General features: G+C 47.0%; 1 protein-coding gene across 1 annotated transcript in view; it reads right to left on the bottom strand.

Moving 5' to 3' along the window:
• The window catches only part of SCAMP1 (secretory carrier membrane protein 1), a 498,174-nt gene that overhangs the window by 135,266 nt on the left and 339,459 nt on the right, over positions 1-23,449 (bottom strand). The window contains exon 6 of the mRNA XM_069627423.1: positions 7,803-7,962. Within this exon, the coding sequence (XP_069483524.1) occupies positions 7,803-7,962 (160 nt within the window). The remainder of the gene's footprint in view (positions 1-7,802; positions 7,963-23,449) is intronic.

Below are 23,449 nucleotides of genomic sequence, written 5' to 3' on the forward strand. Positions count from 1 at the left end.
GGGGCTTTTTACTTAGCGGGATAGGATCGGAGGAGCCTGAGGGTGTGGCCCCTTGAGGGTTATATGAAAGAAAATGTTCTGGGTTCTTATCATAAAAATCAGCCAAGGAAGACATCCTAGACATAACCCTGTCTATGTCTTCACTGGACCATTCCCTGGAACAGGGTATTACTTTAGTAGGTGATGATTTATGGGACTTTAAGGGTAGACTTGTATTTGCTTGTCTGCCTAGGGTGAGAGGATGGCTTTACAGGAGTGGAAGGCTGTGCTTTCCGCTGTTTCCCCCCCTCCCCGTGCGTGGAAAAATGTTTTCCCTGTCCCTTGGAGGCCCCAGAGACTTTCGACGCCTGGCGCCGAGGGTCTGGAGAGGTATCTGTGTGCTTTCGTGGGGCCTCACTGGTGTTAACCGCGGTCTCGGTATCTTGGAGCGCGGCCTGGGGGTGGAAGTCGTCTTCGTCTCCCGACGATCGAACTTCCGTTAATGTGTGTAGCGAGGCACTCTTGGCAAGAGTGGATGATTGCCTTGCGTCGTGAGGTGATCTCGATCGAGAGCGCCCAGAGGACACCGAGTCGGACCGTTCTTTTTGTGCCTCTTTCCGTGAAGTCGACGTCGTCGAGGTCCGGTTGGTCTTAGTGTGTTTAGTGTGTGTTAGGTGTGTAGCGCTTGCGTCGCCGGGGGTCTTCCCCATAGCCGCCCTGCCGGACGACCTTCCGAGGTCGGGGACCTGCGCTCGCCGGCTGTCTTTCGACGCCGTAATGCCCTCGCCGTCCGAAAGTACGGCGTCGCTGCCATCGCTGAAGGCGCCCTCCGCTGCCATGGCCTCCTGCCTGGCGTGGTGGGCCCAACGCTTTGTGGAACGGTCCTTAAGTGTCTTAGGTTTAAACCTACTACACGCTCTGCAGTTCGCTTCGGGGTGATCCCTTGGCAAGCAGAGATTGCACGTGGCGTGCCTGTCGACCCAAGGGTATTTGCGATTGCACTTGGGGCAGAATTGAAAAGGGGTACCCTCCATACGCACCTTAAGGCAGCGGGCTGCTAAGTGTAGGAATATATAAAATGTAACTATATATCAAGAGTGAAGAGTATGTACCACCCCCCACTCTCCCTACTTGTAAGGGCCGAGGCCAGCGGCCTACTAGGCCCAGGCCGAGGCCAGCGGCCTTCCGAGGCCCAGATCCGTCGTGCAGCAGTCGACGGTCGATGACTTCTCCAGCCGTCGTCGAGGTCGAGGGTCGACGTTGGGGTGGGGAAGGGAATGAATAAGAATTATAATTATAACAACAGCAAAAGTATGGCTAAGGCCAGGGAACTCCGCAAGATGCTTCCAACCAGTATGGCGGAAAAAAACAATCTGAGGATCCTAGACGCGTGAGGGATCTTGGATACAGTGGACGTCACACTAGGGATAGTATTACTGGCACGCCTGTGTCGACGCCCATTTTCGAGTTTCTAAAAACAAACTGTAATACTCCGCAGCTTCCACTAGATGTCGGCCTATGCACAGCATGTGATCTAAGCAGATTCCACAAGCCTCAGAAAGATATATATATCACAGCTCATCATTTAGGGCAAACAAAACTATCATGGTCAGACAAAAGTTGGAGGTATTGCGGAGGGGTGGGGCAATGGGAACATGTATGGTGGAGTTGCCCAGTGTTGACTCAGTATTGGAAAGCACTGAATAATCACATGATAGAAATGTTTCCCTTGCAAAAGATAAAACTGCAATGCATATGCCTTTTAATGCTGATGGAAGAGGACTTTAGGCAGCAACCGAAAGCCACACAGAAGGCAAATGTAATGCTGCAATTGGTGGCAATGTTAGCCATCGCTCAGAAATGGAAAACAAAAGAACCCCCCTCACATCTCAGAATGGTTCACCAAAGTTCGGAACTTTCTAGCGATGGAATGGATGACATACTCAATACAGTAGGACCACACCGCTTTCTCCAAGGAGTGGAAAGAGGTTTTAGACCTCCTACAGAAGGACTACAATGTAATGTACTGACCGCAGAAACAGCGCATATTAGGCATTGCTTGGGCTACTAAGAAAAGTTGATGGTAGTACATTCGGCACTACAGAAGTGGCCGTTTGACAAATGGGCACAGGAGGGGGGGGGCTAAAGGGAGTTTGGGGGAGGGAGGTGATTGCTGTTATTTTTGTACTATATAAGAAATGCGAATTAAATACATTTTTAAAAAACAGTTTGTCTTTGTTTTTTTTCTGCATTTGTGGAAAGCAATCTGATGTTATGCTATAGGGACATCTCTGAGATTAAGACCGCTTTTGACAAGTGGGCATTGCATCATTTGTTTTTGTCGGCCACCTTTTGGGTATTCACACAAGAAGATTTATGCCCTATATATAAATATATATAATAAAGTTTGAGGATGTGAGCTTTACTTAAGCTGGATTTAGAATTATCGTAAAAGAATCTTGTATGCTAAATTTAGACTCAACCTTTTGCTGCTTGATAGTGTGTCGGCAAAGTAACCTCCTGCTGTCTCAGATGAACAGTGAGACTAATTAGCCATGTTTTGATATTTTTCCCTTCAATACCGTAATTGTTGGGGGGGGGGGAGTTGCTTTTTCGTTTTATTTAAAAAAAAAAACAATTGTGCATTGCATTGGTGTTTTTTAAAATGGCAACCTCTCTGAATGTTACCTGCATGTTACACTATTTAGATTCTGCTTTGTACATTTATAAAAACGTTATGTACGTAACTGCCTTTTAGCTGTGTCCAATGAGTCTGAGCTAATGTTTTAAAGTATTTGATTGATCGTCTTTTAGGCATTTTGTCATTCTAATGTTGCTGTTCATGCTTTAATGGTTGTGTATTAGCATCTGAATAAAAAGATCATATCGTTTACAATTGATGGGAGAATACTTTTAGAAAAATACAGTTCCAATCAAAAATTGCAGCCAATACTTTGTGATAAATTATGTAAACAGCAGTTTTTATATCCCAGTTGTCTATGAAATACATTTGCATGGAGTTGATCCACGCTCATGATAAATGCTAGGAAAAACAAATATGGGCATAGGAACAGACATCTTAATTTCTGTGTGTAGCAAATGCTGCCAAGGCATTTTTGATCACTTAACCCTATCAGTGCTTTAAGGTGAGTATATTAAGTTAAGATGTTTCTGCAAACGGTTTTAATATGTATTATAACTAGGATTATGGTGGCATTAACAATGTACCACCCTAAAAAAAAAATCTGATGCAACCTGTATAGACACGCAATTTCCTTTAGGCATCAGAGTGGGAGGAAAATTTGGAAAGAGGTCGGTAATCCATCAATCACTGAATTGTTAGCATCTAAAAACCCAGACACAAGCAGTAGTATTATGGCTCCTCTTTCGACCAACACAACAGGTTCTTTCATTTTACCTTCTGAATGAGATGTGATACAAGTGTATCGTTCTTTGATTGCAATCAGGACTAATATTATTCCATTCACAGAAAAGCAATACATGTCACACAGGAGCATTACTACAAAGAGAATAAATGAACATCATGAGGGTATCTAAAGAAAATGGTGCAGAAATAAAACAAAAAATTGTAGGTGATAATATATTTAAATTAAGAGAATGCCAAGTATCCTAAATTCTAACCAATAACATAAAGCAAATAAATCCATGAGTGAACTAAGGATTTTTATTTATTAAACTAAAATGAGGAGCGCCGTTTATTTACTATGAACAACATTAATTATGTTTACCATTTTCCATAGAAGGTCCGGGAAAATTCTAAAGCATTCTAGAAGCAAAACTAATGGCAAATATGTACAATGTTTCCACAGGGATACTTCTCTGTTGCATATATATTATATTATAATGAGGAACTTAATAGTGTTTATAAGAAGTAATCAACCATGCGCTACACGATCAGGCTTTCTGCTCCACGCTGGCAGATTATCCCCCTGTGCTAAGGAATAAGCAAACAAGAAAACCCCTGGATAATTCCATACTGTCCCCTGCATGCATGATTGAGGGAAACAGTTTCCTAAAGTATTTTAAGGTTTTGTCAACCAATATTAATAAACAATAGATTTTCCAGATTGACAACTGGATAACTGGGGAAAAATATTAAGCGAGGAAGTAACGCTCCTTTGCAATTTTCATTTCAAAGGAAAACGTACCCTTTTCACTATAAGTGTAGTGGTGTTAAAATTCGATTTCATGTTTCCAAGGTGTTCCCAGATTCTCCGACCTAGGCGTTTACATACTTGCAATTATCATGCCTGCAATCGCCTTTCAAAAGTTAGAGCTTGATACTCAACTAAGCAATCAGAAAAGATGATTTTGACATGTCTTCTGACTTGCTCGTTCACATTAGGTTTGTCCTGCAGAAAGCCACTCAACCACAACAGCCGACAATTTAGTTACATTGAAAATGTTAAAAATTGCCATGAAGGGTGCCAACAGTTCACATATATGACTCTGCTGAAACAATTCGGACAGCAGATATCCTGACACAGGCCACACACAAAATGAGATTTGTTCAACACCGGCAATAAAAGGACTTTATTTACTTTACTATTCATTGGTTTGCTTTCCAGAATTTATGACGAGTTGGGGGCGGGGGGGAGTTGTTACAGATGACCATCAGGAACTTGTCTCGTGTGTTTACAATAACAGACTCAGAGCACCTGTAATACAAAGCCTCATGTATGCAGAAGTTGCTACTCCCGCCCCCCCTGGAAAAAGGAACATGTCATAAAGTGGCTTGGATGGGGCTACCTAAAAGTACGATATACTTAAGGCCAAACCTTCGGACGGACGTGGGATGGAAGATTAGCCTTTGGGGTTCAGGCCACTGAAATGGGAGAATCAGAGGAGAATGAGACATGCCAGAAAAAGAAAAAGACTACTCCTGTTTTGGGGAATCCATGCCATCAGAGACAAGGATGAACAATTCAAGCATTACTGCCACTCACTGCTGCACAGAAACATTAGAACAGTTTGACATCAACTCTCAAACTAGCCACAACAAAGTACAAACATTGTGTATTTGAAGAGCGAATGTAAGAGGAAATGGGACTCTGGGTTTGTTCTAGACAAGCCCACAGAGCTGTTTTGCCAAGGAAGTCTTTCTGCTGCCCAACTCTAGCTTTGCTCTAGGAAGCTGTCAGCACAGCAAGTTAAGGAAACCTATGGGCAAGAGCGTGTCCATGTGAAGCTTGATGATGGCTCAGGCCCAGTCACAACCAGAGGGTAGAATTTGGAGTAGCTGCATCTTTCTATGCGACAGTGAACCAAATAAAGGAAAACCGACTATCTTAAGGTAATATTTTTTTTCAAAGCTGATGAACTAGCTAAAACCACTGCCTAATGTTGCAGCTTTGCTAACTCTTGAAATGCCCAGAGTGAAGCAATGAAACAGAGAAGCTAACAGCATTCCATGCAATTGTACAATTTCTATTAAGTGTCAACTGCTATCAATAGAAGTGAATATGGCGAGGGTCTCCTGGCAACCTAAATTACTCACGTTTATAGTCCTGAAACACAGTCAAAATTCTTATCCTATTGAGATATAAAAGTGTAAGCAGACATGAACCATTGGGGACTGGATTTCATATACCAGGCGTCTGCAGAATTTGGCTTCCCAGATGTATTTGTCAACAAATCCCATCAGCCCTAGCCAGCAGTGAACAGTGAGGGGCCATGGAGAGATGCAGGTTGCAGACCCCTCCCATATGCGTACAAACCCATGAAGAGCAGCAGTTCTATACCTTTCTCTGCTACCAGCAGAGACATCCCTGTTGAACAGGTTGAACCACTGATTGTCAAGGAAGAACAATTAAGAGGTTATGTGTCAGTATAATCAGCTTTTCCTGTGGATGTCGAAGATTCAGAAGGTGAAATCAGGTATGCTCTCATCCAGTAACAAGTCTCTAGTTTTCTACGTAACTCTCCATGAATGACTGGTACAAACTATGCCCTTCTCCACAGCATCAAACAATTACTCCTAAGCATGAATCTGCTTTCCGCGGGATAGGTCCTCATCCACTCTTAATGTCAACCCGCAGCCCCCACTTCATGCTTTCATTTTTTTCATGAATACCTATTCTAATTATATGCTCTGAGCTATATAAACATGTGTACAACTGCACCTCTCTGTGTGTAAGCTCTTAAGTGCTTGAATGTCCCTTGGAGCATAATCAAGGCTAAAAGCCCCTCCCACAATAAAACAAAATAAAGACAGGTCACAAAAATTAAAACCACTGAAAATGAAAAGCCAACAGAAACGTACAACATACTAATGAAACCTAAAAAAGGCACACTCGAAAAAGGAAAACCTCTTCCAAGTCAGCTAATATGCAAGTAGTTAGGTTCCCTTAAAGAGTTGTAAAACACAACCGAAGGGCTTTATACAGGGTGGAAGGAATGAGTTCAAATTTCCCATAAAACATACTTATTGCTACAATATCAAAATAAGAAACAAAAACTGCCCAATCGAGGCAACCCTTTTTGGCCCAATAACAAAGATCAGTTTTGAGGTGAAGGGAGAAGGGGTAAGATATTTGGCCAGTGACAGGAAGAGCAATTTGTTTCGGGAAGACATACTTATTACAGGAGGAAATAAATCAACCCATCAACTAATGGAAGGAAACCATGAAGCCACTGAGAAGTCCAACAAAAATTAGTCCAAGTGAAGGTAGACTTTCCAAGGGGTGTCAGAATGGCAAAACATACATGTTCTGAGACTTATAACATGCATGGTAGCCTTTGGACTCTTGAAATAAAAAACAAAATGCTGTGCAAGTAGTAATGTGGAGAAAAGACCCGGTAAACAAGATGTGGCAGAAGTTCTGTGTTGTGAAAAGGTATAAGGATTTGACACTGCAACTAACTTAAAGGTGGAAACATCAATTCTTAGTAATAGCATGCACAGGCCATTTAAGAAAAATAAATGTAGCTTCCATTGACATTTGCCCATGCAACAAGCTGTGAACTAAGGGAACAAACATAAACTGAGTATATGTAAAGCACATGTCCACCTGGAAGGCTCTTGGTGTTGACAGATTTTCATTGTTGCTGTACTCAATGGTACGGATATAATATCCCAAAATGATTACGGATGAGTAAACCTGCCAGGTTTCGAATATCTGACCATAGCATCAAACACTGATCCCTGTAGTTGATGCATTAGTCCACTGAACCACAAACTGGGTTTAAAGCGTTAGAGACTGTCGCCAAACCTAGTCTTATTAAAAGGTTTTCCTTAATTAATGTGATCCTTTAATACGAATTGTGAAAAAATGTGTTTGTTGCTTGTAAAATATGAATATTATAGTTAAGCAGGCTTCAGCACAGAGTATACATCTGTAAACTTAAAAAATGAAAAGAAAAGAGAAAAACACATTTGTGGGAGAAAACACAAACCTATGTCTACACATATGTAGAGTTGTACTGGCATTTTAGAGCAACAGGAGAAAGACAATGCCCAATGAAAAATTATTTAGAAAATATTGATGGTGGAACAAGGTAAAATATCTTTGCAAGATTGGCACTCACTTTAAAGAGCAATGTATGACATGCAGTCAAAGTTCAAAACCCAGCACTTTAAATTTCTTCAAGGTTGATAAGCTTAGCAATTCAATATCAGAGCACCGTCAGTTGTCTACATGTGCTAAAGGTTTTGCAAATGTATAGGATCCTTACTGGATGGCAAACAATATTACACTGGTCAGTAGGATTGCTTTAAGGGAAGGTAACCAGTGTGGGGGCCATAAAAGCAGACAAAGTAAAAATAATGGTTATTCAGTTGGACTCCTAGGTATTACATTTACCTGAATGCTCCATATAGCGGTCTGTACCAGCAGACAAACGAACATGGAGATAAAAGCATGAACCACAAGATAGCCAAGCCAAAATCAACTCCTCGTGACGGATCCACACAGAACCAGGCCAGGCAGCCAAAGATATTCACAAACAGTGTAACTGTATGGACTGTGGAAAAAGGATAAACTATTTCAGTAAACAGAAGAGTTGTTTGCATGGACAATTACATTTTCTTTTTCCTTTCTGAAGAATAATGCAGTTTTATGCATTTTATTTGAACGACATTTTTGCACATCAATTAAAGTTTATAAAAGGACACGTCTCGAGTTTACAAGAAGTAAGGAAAGGTTACTTACTTTTAATCATTGTTCTCCATGATGGGTAATATGGTACATCCTACAGAGTCCTCACAAAGACCCTGCCTAAAGTCTCCTCCCAGGTGGCCAGAGGAAGGCAGCCGCTACGTGATCCTAACCCTGGGGGTGGTATTAGCCGGGAGGATCATTTGGGAGGAGAAGGGCACCAAGGAAATAGGAGGGCTCCGCTAAGAGACACACAGTATTTATCCTCTTCAGAGAGGGAGCCTTCCATGATGCCAGAATATTTATTGGCTTGTTGTCAGAGTAAGCCTTCCCTTCGCAAAACTACCCACTGTGATGAATCCTGAGGATCCCTCACTAAATCCCTGCCTTAAGTCTCCTTCCAGGTGGCCAGGGAAAGGCAGACGCTTCCTCATCCTGACCTTGGGTGTGGTGTACTGTGGGAGGATCACCTGGAAGGAGACAAGACCCAGGGTGGTGAGGAGATCCTGTGGGATGAGACAGTATTTTTCCTTAAAAAGTGAAGAACATTTGGTAATGCAAAAACATCTAATGGCTTATTGTCGTTATAAAATATCTCAACCACATATTAAGTCAGTTGATGCTGGCAATGTTGGTGTGACACTTATAAATACCATAAGGAAAGGAAAACTAGTTAAAGTCTCTAAGATTGAAAATCCCCCTTTCTCCCAAAGGTACACTAAAAAGGAAACATAAGGATTTAAACAAACTGCCTTCATCTTTCCAATTAAATCCTAATGATACTTCTTGAAATGCATTTAAGAAAACAAATCTGCATTTAAAACTAATAAGTTGATAAAAAAAACAAATAATATTAATTAGGACTAAAAGTCCTATAATCCCATGAGTACTGGGACGAGGAAGAGCATTGAAGAGCAATGTTGCAACAGTAGTCAGGCAATTCAACTAAACAACCTACACCTGAAGGAAGCAGAGTGCCTTAAAAGGCCTCCTCACAAGTAGGCCATTAGATGGAGTTGTAGCAGGAGTCAGTGCAGCAGCAGTTGTAGGAGAAAGGAGAGAGCACAGTGTTGGGAATCTAGGCAGAACTGGGTGAACAGAAGGGACACTGGGACTTTGAACAAGCAGATTAACGGCCTGTCTTGAGAGGGTCTTATTCCCACAAACTCTGAGGTGTAGCGGTTGCGCAGCAGAAGGCGTGAAGGGGGACGACTTGTCCACATGTGAACCTGATTGCAGATATTGCGCAGTGGAAGGTGTGCTGGAGACCGTGGCCAAGAAGAGTTTAGCAGCCAAGGGTCCTGAGAGCAAGAAAAGCTCTGACTGAAAGGCTAGGTCGGAGGCACCTTTATAGAGGAAGAGTGTGTGCCCCAGAGAAGCCTGACCCAGTTCGAGTCCTGCGTGACGCGAAGGGACTAACACAGAACCAGTGAGTGAAACCGAGCGTTCTGAACCCTTGCGCTAATACAAGCAGACAACAGTAGCCAGTAGGATCACTTGCGTATGAGTGAAAGCGGTTATAAGGTGACCGTTCATGATTGAACAATGGGAAAGACTGAAAAGTAGCACATGTGCGAGTAAAACTGTGCTCCATTTTCTCACGTAAAAGCATAATGTGGAGAGACACTTATTGAATGTGTAAACGTCGAAAAACAGAAGAAAGGCTGGTTGTGTATAACCAACTATTCTGAGGCAAAGGTTAGCATCTGAGTCATTTATAAAGTGGTTGAATACAATGTTACTCTGAAAAGAATTAACTAAAACATAGGCCCTCTCCCTTCAATGCATTTCCACCATCACAGTCGCCCCCCCCCCCACACACACACACACGGAGGTTACGGTGATCCAATCTTCCACAAGATTGACACCCCCATCCAGACGATCAACATACCTTCTGGAAAGGCCATCTTCATTATCATGACTCTTCCCTGGTCTATGCTCAATAGTGAAGTCTAGCCCTTACAGGACCAGCTTCGAGTTTTCACCCTTCATCTGCATGTCCCATTTTAAGGGCTTAGGGTCTGTTTGGACTTTAAAGATAGACCCCGAAAGGTAGGGCCTAAAACGCCTAAGGCTGCAAACAATACTGAAACATTCATTTTCAACAGTAGCCCACCTGTACCTTTGAGTTGCCTACTGATGAATATGATAGGATGTTCCCTCCCTTTGTCATCTAACTGGGACAAGACAGCTCCAATTCCGGTGTCACATGTATCAGTTTGAACAATAAAGGGTTTGCTGTAATCAGGCGCACACAACACAGATGCCCTATACAGACTTTCCTTCAAGCCAATAAGGGCCCACTGACAGTCTTCTGTCCAATTAAACTTCGGTTGTTTGGGCAAAGTCAGAGCTGTCAGAGGGGCAGCTATAATTCCATGAAGTTACGGTAATACCCAGTGAGGCACAAAAAAGCTCTCACCTGGGTTTGGGCAGTGGGAGTCTCCCAGCCATGTACATCCTGTACCTTACTGGGGAGAGGTTGGATTCGACCCCCTCCTACCTCATGACCAAGGTAAGTGCCTTTCCCTGAGCTATCTGGAACTTGGTGGCCTTGATAGTGAGGTTATCCCTTGGCAAAGCCTACAACACCCGATCCAATTGAGTTAAATGCTCTTTCCAGGTAGAACTGTAGACAGAAATGTCGTCTAGGTAGGCCACACAAAAGGCCTCCAGCCACTGAGTGCATGGTTGACTAATCTTTGGAAGGTGGCAGGTGCATTCTTCAACCCAAAAAGCATGATTTTAAACTGGTAGACCCCCTCAGGTGTTGAGAACGCAGTTTTGTCCCTAGCATGGTCCGTGAGAGCTTTTTGCCAACAGCCTGAGGCAAGTTCAAAGGTACTTACAAACTTGGCCACGCCTATGGTGTCCACGAGATCATCAGTCCTGGGCAATGAGTGCGCATCAGTCTGTATGACGGCATTGACACCTCTGTAGTCCACACAGAACCGCCAATCCATGGTACCTGCCTGGGAACTTGCCTTTGGGACAAGGACCACTGAACTAGAGCAGGGACTAGTTGTGGGTTCAATTACACCCAGATCCAACATCTTGGTGACCTCAGCCTGATATGGTTCTTTACAGTATCTGACATCCCATAGCATCTGCTTTTGACAGGTACACTGTTACCAGTGTCAATGTCGTGCCTGCACCACGGGTAAGGCCTGGTGTCAGTGAGAACAGAGGGGCACACTGCCAGAGCAAAGCCCTGCAGGCCCTCCGCTGTCAGATCTGGATAGGGATGCACTCCCTTCACTGAGCTATCTCGAGGGTTGCTACGCAGCAAATCAGAAAGGGGCTCACTCTCATCCTCCTCTTGTACTGAAGCTAGCAGAAGACATGAGACTTCATCTCGCCTGTGGAAAGGCTTGAGCCTGTTAACGTGGAATACCTGAGGGGCTACTCCAGGGACTCACATGTCAACCAGATAGTTGACTTCGCCCATCTTGGAGATTATCCTGAAGGGTCCAGTCCACTTATCTGCCAAAGCTCTAGGCTTGGTAGGCTCCATCACAAGGATCTCCTGTCCTGGAGTCCAATCCACTTGCAAGGCCTTAAGGTCATGCAAATACTTGTTCAATTCTTGGCTTGCCCTAAGATTCGATGTCATCTGTCCCATCATCTGTGCCATCCTCCGTCTGAAGCATAGCACATAGTCCCCCACTTGCTTGGCAGGACCTGGAGGGGTGTCTACCAAACCTTCTCTTACTAAGGCAAGGGGCCCCCTCATGGGATGTCAAAGAGAAGCTCAAAGGGGCTGAAACCAACAACCTCTTGAAGCACTTCCCTATAGGCGAACAGCAGGCATGGTAGGAGGAGATCCCATTTCCTCATTAGGGGCTCTTCCAAAGCACCCAGCATGCCCTTAAGAGTCTTATTGAACCTCTCAACCATACCATTGGTCTGGGGATGGTAGGAGGTGGAGAGCTTATATGTTACCCCACATTCCTTCCACTTCACTTGCATGTAACTAGACATGAAGATGGACCCTCTGTCAGCGATCAACTCTTTAGGGAATCCAGCTCTGATAAAAATGCCCAGGAGAACCCTGGCAACAACCCTGGCAGTAATGATCCGAAGGGGTATAGCCTAAGGGTACCTGGTGGCATGATCAACCAGGACCAGGATGAACCGGTGTCCACCTGACGTGGGAGGGTCTAAAGGACCGACAATGTCAATGCAAACCCTCTCAAATAGTGTGTCAACCACTGGCAAAGGCTGCAGTAGGGCAATGACACTGCCTCCAGTCTTGCCAGACAACTGACAAGTGGGGCAGGGGGACTCTACTTCTACTCCCATCCAGAACCAGCAGAAATGTGCAGAGAGCCTTTGCTTAGTCTTCTTGGTCCCAAGATGACCAGCTAAGGGCACCTCATGCGCCAACTGCAACAGGAAGGGCGTGTAAACCTGTGGTACGACCAACCACTGGAGGGCACCATGTTCAGGCTTAGTGGGCTCACTACAAAGGAGCTTACCCTCCCAATAAATCTTGAACAACCTAGACACTTCACCTTTTGCCTGGGCCAGTTTTCTTAGACCCTTGAGAGAGTGGCACTCTCTTTGACCCTTGCAGAAGTCTCCCCTATAGGGCCCCCTTCAGCCAGCAGGCATTGAAGGTTAGGGTGATCCTCTGGGTTGAGCAGAGTCTCGGGTTACCACGGGACCCAGCTCGTCCAGAGCCTTAATCCCAGTGGGTGCTGCTGAAACAGCAGGAAGAGAAGGAGTCCACTTCAAAGAGGTGGCCTTCTTGCTTTTCCGTTTTGCCTTGGGTCCCCCCTTGGCTTGGGTACCTGACTAGCAGTCAGACCCGAGACCTAGTGACTGCAGCAGCAGTCAGGGGTAGTCCATCAGAGATCAACCCCAACTCTACTAGATCATTCCCCAACAAGATGTTGGCAGGTACATTGTCCTGGACCAGGACGGGAAGCTTTGCTCTCGTCAGCAATCGTGACTAGGGCTACAGGAGATCATTTGGGAGGCCCACCAGCTAACCTGGTAGTTCTCAGAGGAGCACCTACATAGTCCTCTAGCATGAGCAGGGTCATGTCCACCACTGTCATACTTGCCCCAGTGTCTCTAAAACCAGTAGAAGGGTGGCCATTCAGGAGGACATTTCTAAAAAAATCTGTGGATGTTTTGTGGGATAGTAGCCAGTACTTCTGTTTACTGGTCCCAGGACCAAAGGGACACCATGGAACTCTCTGCAGGAGCACCAAATGTGATTCCTGTAGAGGAGGGGAGGACAGTGGACTCCACCTCAGGCATGGACCAAGGGTAGGTCAGGCTGACAGTCGGGACTCCAAGTGCCTTAACTTTACACTTGGGCTCACCCTTTATTTTATTCATTTGTTACACGCCCAGACCCGGAGGTATCACGGCGTGGTTACAGACAGCTTAGTAATTGGTAATATATTAAGGCAAGATGAAATAGGTAAATAAAGGAGACACACTAAACCTTTAAATACAAAACAAAGGTAAACAGTATATACACAATACAGGCGGTTGCACTGGTGTCTGTTCAGCAGTGTGCTAGTATTGATTGAACATGTCTTTAGTTGCTTTTTGAATCCAGGGAAGGTTTGAGATTGGGGAGCGAGTTCCAGTGTTTGGGGGCTAATACCTGGAAGCTGCTGCCCCTGCTCTGGTATTGTTGTAGCGGGGTAACACAAGGAATTGACTGTCATTAGATCTCAGCGTTCTGACATGTTCTTTTTTCTGAAGGGTGTTGTTCAGATAAAGGGGAGCTTTTTGGCCAGACATTTATGTGCGATGCATAATGTTTTAAAGATGATCCTGGCTTTGATGGGTAGCGAATGGACATCCTTCCTAGTCTTAGTGGATATGATCATGTTTTCTATCCCCAATGCTGCCCTTAGGGCTTTATTTTGCAAGAGTTGCAGTTTGCAGAGGTTAGTGTTAGAGGTCCCTAGTAGAAGCACATTGCAATAGTCCAATTTCAATAATACTAGGGCTCTGGCCAGGGTAAGGCAATTGGTCGGTGTCAAGAATTGTCCACTTAAAGCAATCATTTTGGGTGTGTACGCCATGGATGATGACAAGGAATTGATATGTTTGGTCATGTTGAGGTTCGCGTCAAGGTGAACACCTAGTGTTTTTACCTGCTTGAGGACTGAATCATGGATCCATCTATGTTGATGGACTTGTAATCTGCATGGAGTGTTGCTATTTTGGTTGGTGAGCCAAAAATGAGGATTTCTGTCTTCTCATCATTGAGACAGGGGCTATTTAGCGCCATCCAGTTCTGGATGATGGCATATATTTTGTTAATGGTAATGGTATCCTGGGCGCGTAAATCCCTGTGATGGGTATGAGACTCTGGGTGTCATCGAGCCCTGCAGTCCCAACAAGTGCCAGGAATGCGAGGTACGGTAGTGGATCTACTGGGAGCCTGCTTTACAGCAGGACAACCACTACTCTTACTCGCACCCCCATAGGACGTATCCCCACTAGATTTTTGGTTCTTAGGAGAGGGAGGTTTAGGTTTACTTGACTGAATGCTTCTGGGACTCCTCAGACTTCTGAGAGGTCCCCTTCTCTTTGTCCTCGTCCTTCCCACTGGGATCCTTAGGCGCAACCCGGTAGGAGACCCACTTGTCAGCTAGCCTGGCCAGCTTAAAGGGACCCAAAATGTTCTGGTCAGCAACATACTGACGCAGCTCTGGTGAATAGGCTTCAGAAAAATGCTCAAAAAACAAAAAGGTGGGACAATTCGACAAAGGTTTTCACCTTGTATCCATCAATCTACCCCATCATGTTCACATGTTCAGCACTCACCCAGTCAACCCGAGACACATTCTCTCTCTTCTTATATTCCCTTTTAAGGTATTGGGTAGGTGTCTTGCCAAACCTGGAAATCAAAGCATATTGCATGCAACCATACTGAACCCCTTCTTCCACACTCAGTTTCAGAATACAGTCATTACCAGTCTGAGGCACTCTACTTAAAAACACTTACCCCAATCTCTTATCAACATCATGGATTCCATAAGCCATTTCAAACGCTTCAATCCATTGGAGGATATCAGAACCCTCCACATACACACCAACAAAATCTTTCGTAAACTTGGTGGCAGGGGTCCTGACAATCTCAACGGGTTTAGCTGAAGTCTCCAATCTAGCTTTCGCTAGCTGGATTCTCTGACATTGTGTCCTTGTTTTTAAGTTCAAGATCATCGTCTTTGAGTACCACTTGCTGTGCCAACTCCTCCTTTAATTCAGCTTCAGTTTCCAACTTTTTATATTCAAAGGCCAATTCCATCCTCAATTCAAGTTCCAAGGAATTCCCTGAAGAAACCATGCTGATGTTTTGGAAGAGACAACAGGAGAGGTGACATTCCTAGAAACAGACAGATTCAATAATAATAATCCTCAATGATTGCAACCCCCCCTTCATCAAGAGCATCACAATCAGTCTGGTAGTCCACCCGGACAGCTATCAGCTCAGCCCTAGACTACTCTTCAAAGTCTAACTCCCTGGCTTCACAAGCACTCTGGAGAGCCTTTAAGCTCATCCTAGTCAATTTACCATTTGCAATAGGATTCCATTGGTTGTAATGTAGTTTTTCTAGTACACACCACTAAACCTTAAATTAACTAAGTGTGGATATTTTGTAGGTGGCAAGGTTACACACTGATTCTTAAAACCATTAGCATCCCACCGCTGCCACCAGTGTAAAGACGGGGGGGGTTATCTGCACTCCCGCCCACTATATGTCACAGTAGAAGCACAGAGCAACCCAGCCAAGGTTCTCAATAGGGTAGCAACGGATGAGCAACTAAGGCTTAAGCTCTCAGGAGGGGATGCAGACTGCTTCCCAAGTACAGTGTAGTTCCCAGGACCCCCCACAAAGGAATGTACACACCCTATGTTATGTGCTAACACAGTTCTTTATATATAAATAAGGTTCAAGGTATATACACAATTAAGATTTCGGCAGAGCTGATATTTTGTTTTTTATCCATGGGCCTGATGCCTTTCGAACCAAATGCTAATGCAACATGCAGAAGCATGAGCCTCTATTTTATTCACGTTATTCTCTTACATAAACTTTAAACAACAAATTCCACGTTCATGGGGACATTCCAAAATACTCCAAATATACAAGAAGGGGGAAAATCCAGCCGACTACAGACATATCGCCCTTCTTGATGCCCCCTGCAAGATCTTTACTCGCCTTATATTAAAGAGATTTAAATGCATCGTCTCTAGCCACAAATAAATGAGATCCCTTCCAATCAGGATTTGCGGCTGGTTTGGGCCCCACTATAAATATCACAACCATTAATATATTGCAGGCCCTATACACTGCTCGAAAACAACCCTTATTTCTAGCCTTTGTGGACTTTAGGGTTGCTTCTGACTCGATAGATCGCCAATTGCTTATAAAGAAGCTACAATTGTATCAGTGTCCAAGCTCTTTAATCACACTGGTCGATCACTTGCATACTGACAACGATGCAAGTCAGGCTGTCTATAGAAGGATTATTAACCTCTTCTGCATATTGGCTTCCATTCTTTTTAATCGGTTTATATTTGATATGGGGGAGTGTTTTTTTAGATGTTACTACAGACCCTCCGAAATTAGGTACGCAACAGATCTCGTGGTTACTGTACGCAGACGAACAAGTTACTCTTACCCGGTAACGTTCTTTTGATGGGATGGTCCAACGACGTATTCCATATCGATGACCCCAACAGAATAAACGTTCGGTAGTACAACAATATAAGTATCTAGGTACTATAGTCAGTGGTCAACCCAATGACAATCTTCTTAATATAGATTCCAAATTAAGTCTCCCTCACATCACAAGCAAAAACCCTTCTCTACAAATTTGGCAAATTTACCTGCAGTCATATCATGACTTATTGCCTGCAAAAAGTTGTGCCTATTCTAACTTATAGCTCTGAGGCTAAGGCCCATAGAGAGCAAATATTCTGGGAAAGATTGGAGGCTCGTTTCTGGCGGGCACTGTTAAAACTGCCCAATTGTACACCAATGCCCATCATACGTTTTGAAATTGAAGCCATGTCACTGTACATTCATTATGTATGGAAAAAGTGTTTGTTTCAAAAATGTTTATGGGGGGCGTGGCCTAGAGCGCCAGCTATGAGGCAGCTCCTTTAACGGCCTCCGCTCGGGTCCGCGGCAACAACGAAATATCGCCGGTTCCCGCTATGTCCGATGGCTGCCACAAACACGTCTAAGCAGCGGAAGATGGGGAGCATTATCCATAACAAGAACTAACGCGACCGGGATCCCTGGTAACGCAGCGAAGCAACCCACCATCTATGCCGCTCACCCGGATCGAAAATGGCGGCTGTGGCTCCATAGCCGAGATCATGCAACCCACCGACAACCCTCACCGCCATCGGACCATCCCCTGTGGGCGAGATCCCTGTGGGGTGCGCTGGTAGAGCCTGTTGGCCCCCGCTCACCAACCCGCACTGGAAGCACAGGTGAGAGCGACCCGATAGCCCGGCCCAGAGGCAAACCCCACTGAAGTAGAGCCTCCTCATCTGCGCCCTTAGCCTGCCGGCATACCCTGGATCCCTCCCCGTGTCCGACCTGCCATTTGCTCTGGGACGCTCCGTCCCCACTTTTATCCGGACTGAGGGTGCCACCAGCGGCTTCCTCCCGCCGGAATTGGATCCAGGGCCTCTCTCCCCACCACCTATACTCTGGCGCAGCCCCCCGCCAGGGACCCCGGTGCCTCTCCCGCTGGCAACAACCGTTGGGGGCTGATCCGGCACAGCCAGGCACAGGGCCATCCAACGCCGGGGACACCAGCTATTACCTAATGAGGGCGGATATCCCCAATTACTGCAGCCGAAGCACCATCTGCTTCCCAGAGCCCCACTGAGCCCACACAAGTGTCTCCCGAAATCCTGCCTTCCTCCAGACACCCTAATACTGGAGCGCCTCAGCAACTGCAGTCCTACCCACTATCTGCCCCCCTTTGGAGGCTCTCAGTCCAGAAAGGGTGAAAGTCTCCCTGAAGCCCACAAGAACAACCCCCCCCCCCCCCTTCTCCTCATCAGCCCTCTCACGGACCCCGGGGCCCCACGGACCTCTGAGATTACCTACCTGAATCGACCGACTCCTCCAGAAGCTTCCTGGGGCGCTGCGGCCCACCTCCCACCTGCATCAGCTTGGAGAGACCTATCCCTCCATCCTCACGCCAGACGCCGGTAGCTAGAGGGGAGTCGTGTGCCAACAGCCACCATAAGCCTGGGAGCCTTACAGGCCCCCTATTTAAGGATTACACCTTCCCACGCTGGCTAAGAAGCCCACCCGGCCCACTCATTACCTGGAGCACCCGGCCCATTCCACCTCCCCTACTATCACCACTCCTAGACATCACGGCTCCTGACAGAGGTCTAGGAACTACCAGTGAACCATCCCACTGGCGAACACGCTGACCTTAAGCAAATCTCACCAGGAGGCTCCCTCCCCATCTCAGAATCATGGCCAAAGCCCTGAAACCTTAAAAATCGGCGGACATCTCCACCATGTTGCTGGCAGCGGAGAAAGGAAAGAAAGCTGACCCTCCTAAACTCACCCCCCAAAAGACTACAGAAGATAAAGGGACCCTCGCTACGAAAGAAGACCTTCAACCCTTCATGTCCGATATCAAATCGGAATTTAGATCCTGCATGTCGGAACTCACTGCAAAACAGAACAAAGGGTCAGTGACATCGAACATAGGATTGGGGAGTCTGACGAACTAGCCTTGGAACATTAACTCACTAGCAGAAGTACAACGTACCATACAAGCCTTAACAGACAGAACCGAGATCCTTGAAACAGGAAGACATGGAAAACCGCTCCCGACGCAATAACCTGCCCATCCGAGGGGTGCCGTCATCAATCTCCGATGGGGAGCTCCTCGAATACATAGGTAACTTCTTCCAGTCACTAGTCCCGAATCTGGAGGAGACTCAGCTCCTACTCGATCGTACCCACAGGCTGCGCCCCCGTCGGGGATCCAATTCAGACTCCCCCCCCGCCCAGATGTTATCACAAGAGTCCACTTCTATACCACCAAGGAGGCCATTTTGGCGATAGGCCGCTCACGCGATGAACTGACTTTCCTGGGCTCCCCTCTCCAGATATTTCAGGACCTCTCCCCTCTAACCTTGCAGAAATGCAGAATGCTGCGCCCACTCACGCTCTTCCTTCGAGACCAGCAGATCCGCTACCGGTGGCCATTTCCCACGGCGCTGCAGTTCTCATACAATGGCACCCCACGAACCATCAGCCACCTAGAAGATGCAGCATCAATCCTGAACCCGGACTCCTTTGAAGGCACTGCTGACTCACCCCCCCGGACTGAACAAGTCCCACTCTGGGTGCGGCGTCCCCCAAACCGAGACGCGCCCCCTGGACTAGAGTGCAGAGGAATCGCAAACTCAAATGACGATCAATGGCTCCTCAGAAAACTATATAGCGCTGGAACCACTAAAGCTTCCCTAAATCCGTTGCGGACCACAAGCGGTCCATACCCCCCCCTCCAAGGTGGATGTCACCATGTTACCCTTGGAGTGATGTCAGCCCGGGTGGCTAGGGGAGGCACTGACGGTTCAAATTCGGTCCCCTTGGTCACAGTTTGGGCCTCCCGTTGGAGGCCGATATTGGAAGTTCGTATCTCCTGTTGGCGACCATTTAAAAAACCTCAGCCACCGGAGAACCCAAAGCAGCTAGCCTCTCACAGCTATGGCTGATTTGAATCCCCCAACCCCTCCCCTCCAGCAGCAAAAGAGCTCGGAGGGCCAGCCCCGCATCTAAAACTAAAGTTCAGCACCTTGAATGTCAGGGACCTAAAATCCCCTCCAAAGATGAAATCAATCCTGCAAAGACTACAAGATGATGGTACCTCAGTCGCCTTCCTGCAAGAAACAATCTAATCCTGGCGGACTTCTCCCACCTGCGAAGTAGACTTTTTCCCCTACAATTTCTGGCGTCCAACGGCACCAAGAAGGGAGGCACTTCCATTCTTTTTTCAAAAAACCTGAACCCCCAGATCCTAGATTCGCTATGATGCCAGGAGGGTCGCTTCATCGCAATCAAATGAGTCATCCTTGGCCAACTTTATACCCTCATCTCAGCCTACGCTCCAAACGAGCACCAGGAAGGGTTCTATCAAGACTTAGAAGAGTCCTTCCTTCCATTCATCGAGGGGAAAGTCGTCATTGGAGGAGACTTTAATGGAGCCCCAGACCCCCTCAAAGATAGATCCACTCTCCAACATCCAGGGACCGGAAGCTGGCTAAGGTCCTGCGCCACCTTTTCCGTACGGAAAACGTTGTGGACACCTGGAGAGTGCTATCTCCGGAAGAGAAAGACTTCACCCTCTATTTGTATGTGCACCGCACCTTCTCTAGAATCGACTTGCTGCTGGCCTCCCCGCAGATTTTGGCCTTCACAGACAATATTATTGGCTCCCGGATCCTCTGACCACGCTCCAGTCTCATTCACCCTACGATCCCACAACCCAGACCCTCCCTGCCGATGGAACTTATATAACCCTATCCTGGGTGATATGGCAGTGAGAGACTCCATCGCCAGAACAATCAAACTTCTTCGCTGAAAACCACACCGAGGACACCTCCCCAGCCAACACCTGGGATGCCATGAAAGCGGTGCTTGGAGGGGAACTGGTCGCCCAAGGCGCAGCCTTCTACAAACAAAAGCAGGTGACCCGCGCTATTATGGAAGCAGAAGTCTGTGAGCCGGAGGCCACTCACAAACGGGAGGGCTGGTCCCCGAAATCCTACAGGGTGCTACAGATGGCACGAAAGAGGCTCGAGGCACACTATGCTGACGCCACAGCAAACTTACTGACTAGAACAAAACAATGGTACTATGTCAATAACAAAGCTAACAAGCTGCTGGTAAATAAGCTAGCCAAAGAGAAGAAAAGAAACACCATCCTAGCTCTCCGCGATTCACAGGGGGTGGTCCACTATACGGAACATGAGAAGTTATGCCTGGCGGTAGCTCACCAGGCAGAGATAATGACGGCAGTCCCGAGAGATCTAAACTAACAGCGATCCTACATCCAAGAGGCGGCTCTCCCACCCCCGGCACCGACGGCGAGGGAAGAACTCGAAGCGTCTATCGCAAACGTGGAAGTGGAGGCAGCCATAAAAAGCTTCAAATCCAGAGCCCCAGGCCCAGATGGGTTCCCCGATTCTATTAACTCTTCTGCTCTCAATTAGTGGCCCCCCTAACCCGTCTCTTCAACTCATTTGCGGCCACTGGAAGTATCACTCCAGCTATGCAGGAGTCCATCACAGTCCTCATCCTCAAGCCCGGAAAGGATCCCCAAGACAATAGCTCATACAGACCCATCTCCCTATTGAACCTGGATACCAATATATACTCTAAGATTCTGGCCAATTGCCTTGCACCTATTCTCCCGGGCATTATAGACCCGGATCAAACTGGGTTCATAAACCATAGGTCGACAAAAGACAACATTCGCAGAGCACTAGACCTAATAGAGGTCGCTAGCCAGGATGCCCAACAACTTGCCCTGCTGGTGCTAGATGCAACCAAAGCTTTTGATAAAGTGGATTGGTCTTACTTGCGTCTCTCCCTTGAGGCTTTTAGCTTTGGCCCGACCTTCGAGAAAATGGCCCTAGCTAACTATCAAGCCCCCAAGACCCAGCTGAGAGTTAACGACCACCTGTCGGACCCAATCCCTCTGACGTGCGGTACAAGACAGGGTTGCCCACTATTCCCCCCTGCTCATTGCCTTGGCCATGGAACCTTTGGCCCAACGAATCCGCCGAAACCCTCGGATCTCCGGCCCGCAGATAGGACCTGCTCAACATAAAATAGCTCTCTACGCAGATGACGTGTTGTTAACCATCACAAACATTAAGGCTTCCATGAGTGCGGCCTTGACCGAAATCCACGGTTTTGGGAGTGTAGCAGGATTCGCCATTAACTTCCAAAAATCAATGGTTCTCAGAGTGGGTCTGGCCCCAGGCGAGAAGGAAGCCCTGGAGAAGCAAAGCCTGTTCCAATGGAGCACCCAATCTATTTCATACTTGGGGGGGGGGGGGGGGGTCCAGATCCCCGCCCACCCCAAGAAAGTTTAACAGGCAAACTTTCCCCCTCTCTTTGAGGAATTGGAAAAGGACCTTATCCATTGGCAGTCGCAGGAGATCTCTGTGTTGGGCCGCATTACGACATGCAAAATGAACTTCCTCCCTCAGTTCCTTTACGCCTGCTCCTCCCTCCCAACCTTAATCCCACTTCCCCCCCCCCCCCCCCTACAGCGGCTCCAAAGGAAAATGATTGACTTTATCTGGAGGGGCAAGAAAGCGTGGATCCCCCGAAGAACCATGATGGCCAGCATGAAACTGGGAGGACTGGTGGTGCAATAACTCCGTAAATATCGCATGGCAGCGCAGCTGGCCCACTTCCAAGCATGGGGAATTGCCATAGGGCCCCCAAAGTGGGTGGAGATCGAACAATCCCGCCTTCCACTCCCTCTGCGCTTCCTTCCGTTTATTCCCGCCGCACTACGCCGGGTTTGGCCAGCCAGGAGTGTTGTCTTCTATGAAACAATCGATAAAGGCCTGGGACTAGGCCCGCAGACATGCAAGTATCCCAGGGGCCCCCCCCCCCCGAGTACATTCTCCCCAATCTCCCTTAACCCAGCCTTTTCCCCGGGCGCTTACCCAACAAACTTCAGGAACTGGGTAGCGGGAGGCCTCGAATCGCTGGGGCAGCTCTTTGAGGCGGACACCCCTCTCACCTTCAAACAATGCAAAGCGACTTTCCATCTGGCGGAAAAGGACAGATTTACCTACGCCCAACCCCCAGACCCGAGCGGCAGCAACACAAGCCCCTGCCCACTAGAGCTCACAGTAACTGACCTGCCAGCCTGAGGGAAGATCTCGGCCCTCTATAAACTACTCCAAGAAGACCCCTTCCACACCAGGCCTTCCTATATGACCCAATGGGAGGCGGATCTAGGACATGCTATAGAGGACCACACACGGGTGGACATCTGAACAAGAACGCACACAGCGTCCCGCTGCATCACTAACCGGGAATGCACCCTCAAATTGCTTTTGCGCTGGTACTACCCCCCCACGCCTTCACCACTTTCAGCCGGCATTGGACCCTCACTGCTGGCATCTCTGCGGCCTCCCAAGATCCTACCTCCACAAGTGGTGGACATGCCCTAAGGTAAGAGTTCTGGACCCAATGCCTGGCTACGATAAAGGACATCACCCAAGTGGAAATACCGCTAGCCCCCGAGCAAGTCCTCCTGGGGATTCCGCTCCCAGACTTACCCGAGAACAGGTAGGA

The sequence above is a fragment of the Ambystoma mexicanum genome, chromosome 6p (assembly GCF_040938575.1).
Source record: "Ambystoma mexicanum isolate Mex_15411 chromosome 6p, UKY_AmexF1_1, whole genome shotgun sequence".
Lineage (NCBI taxonomy): Eukaryota > Metazoa > Chordata > Amphibia > Caudata > Ambystomatidae > Ambystoma > Ambystoma mexicanum.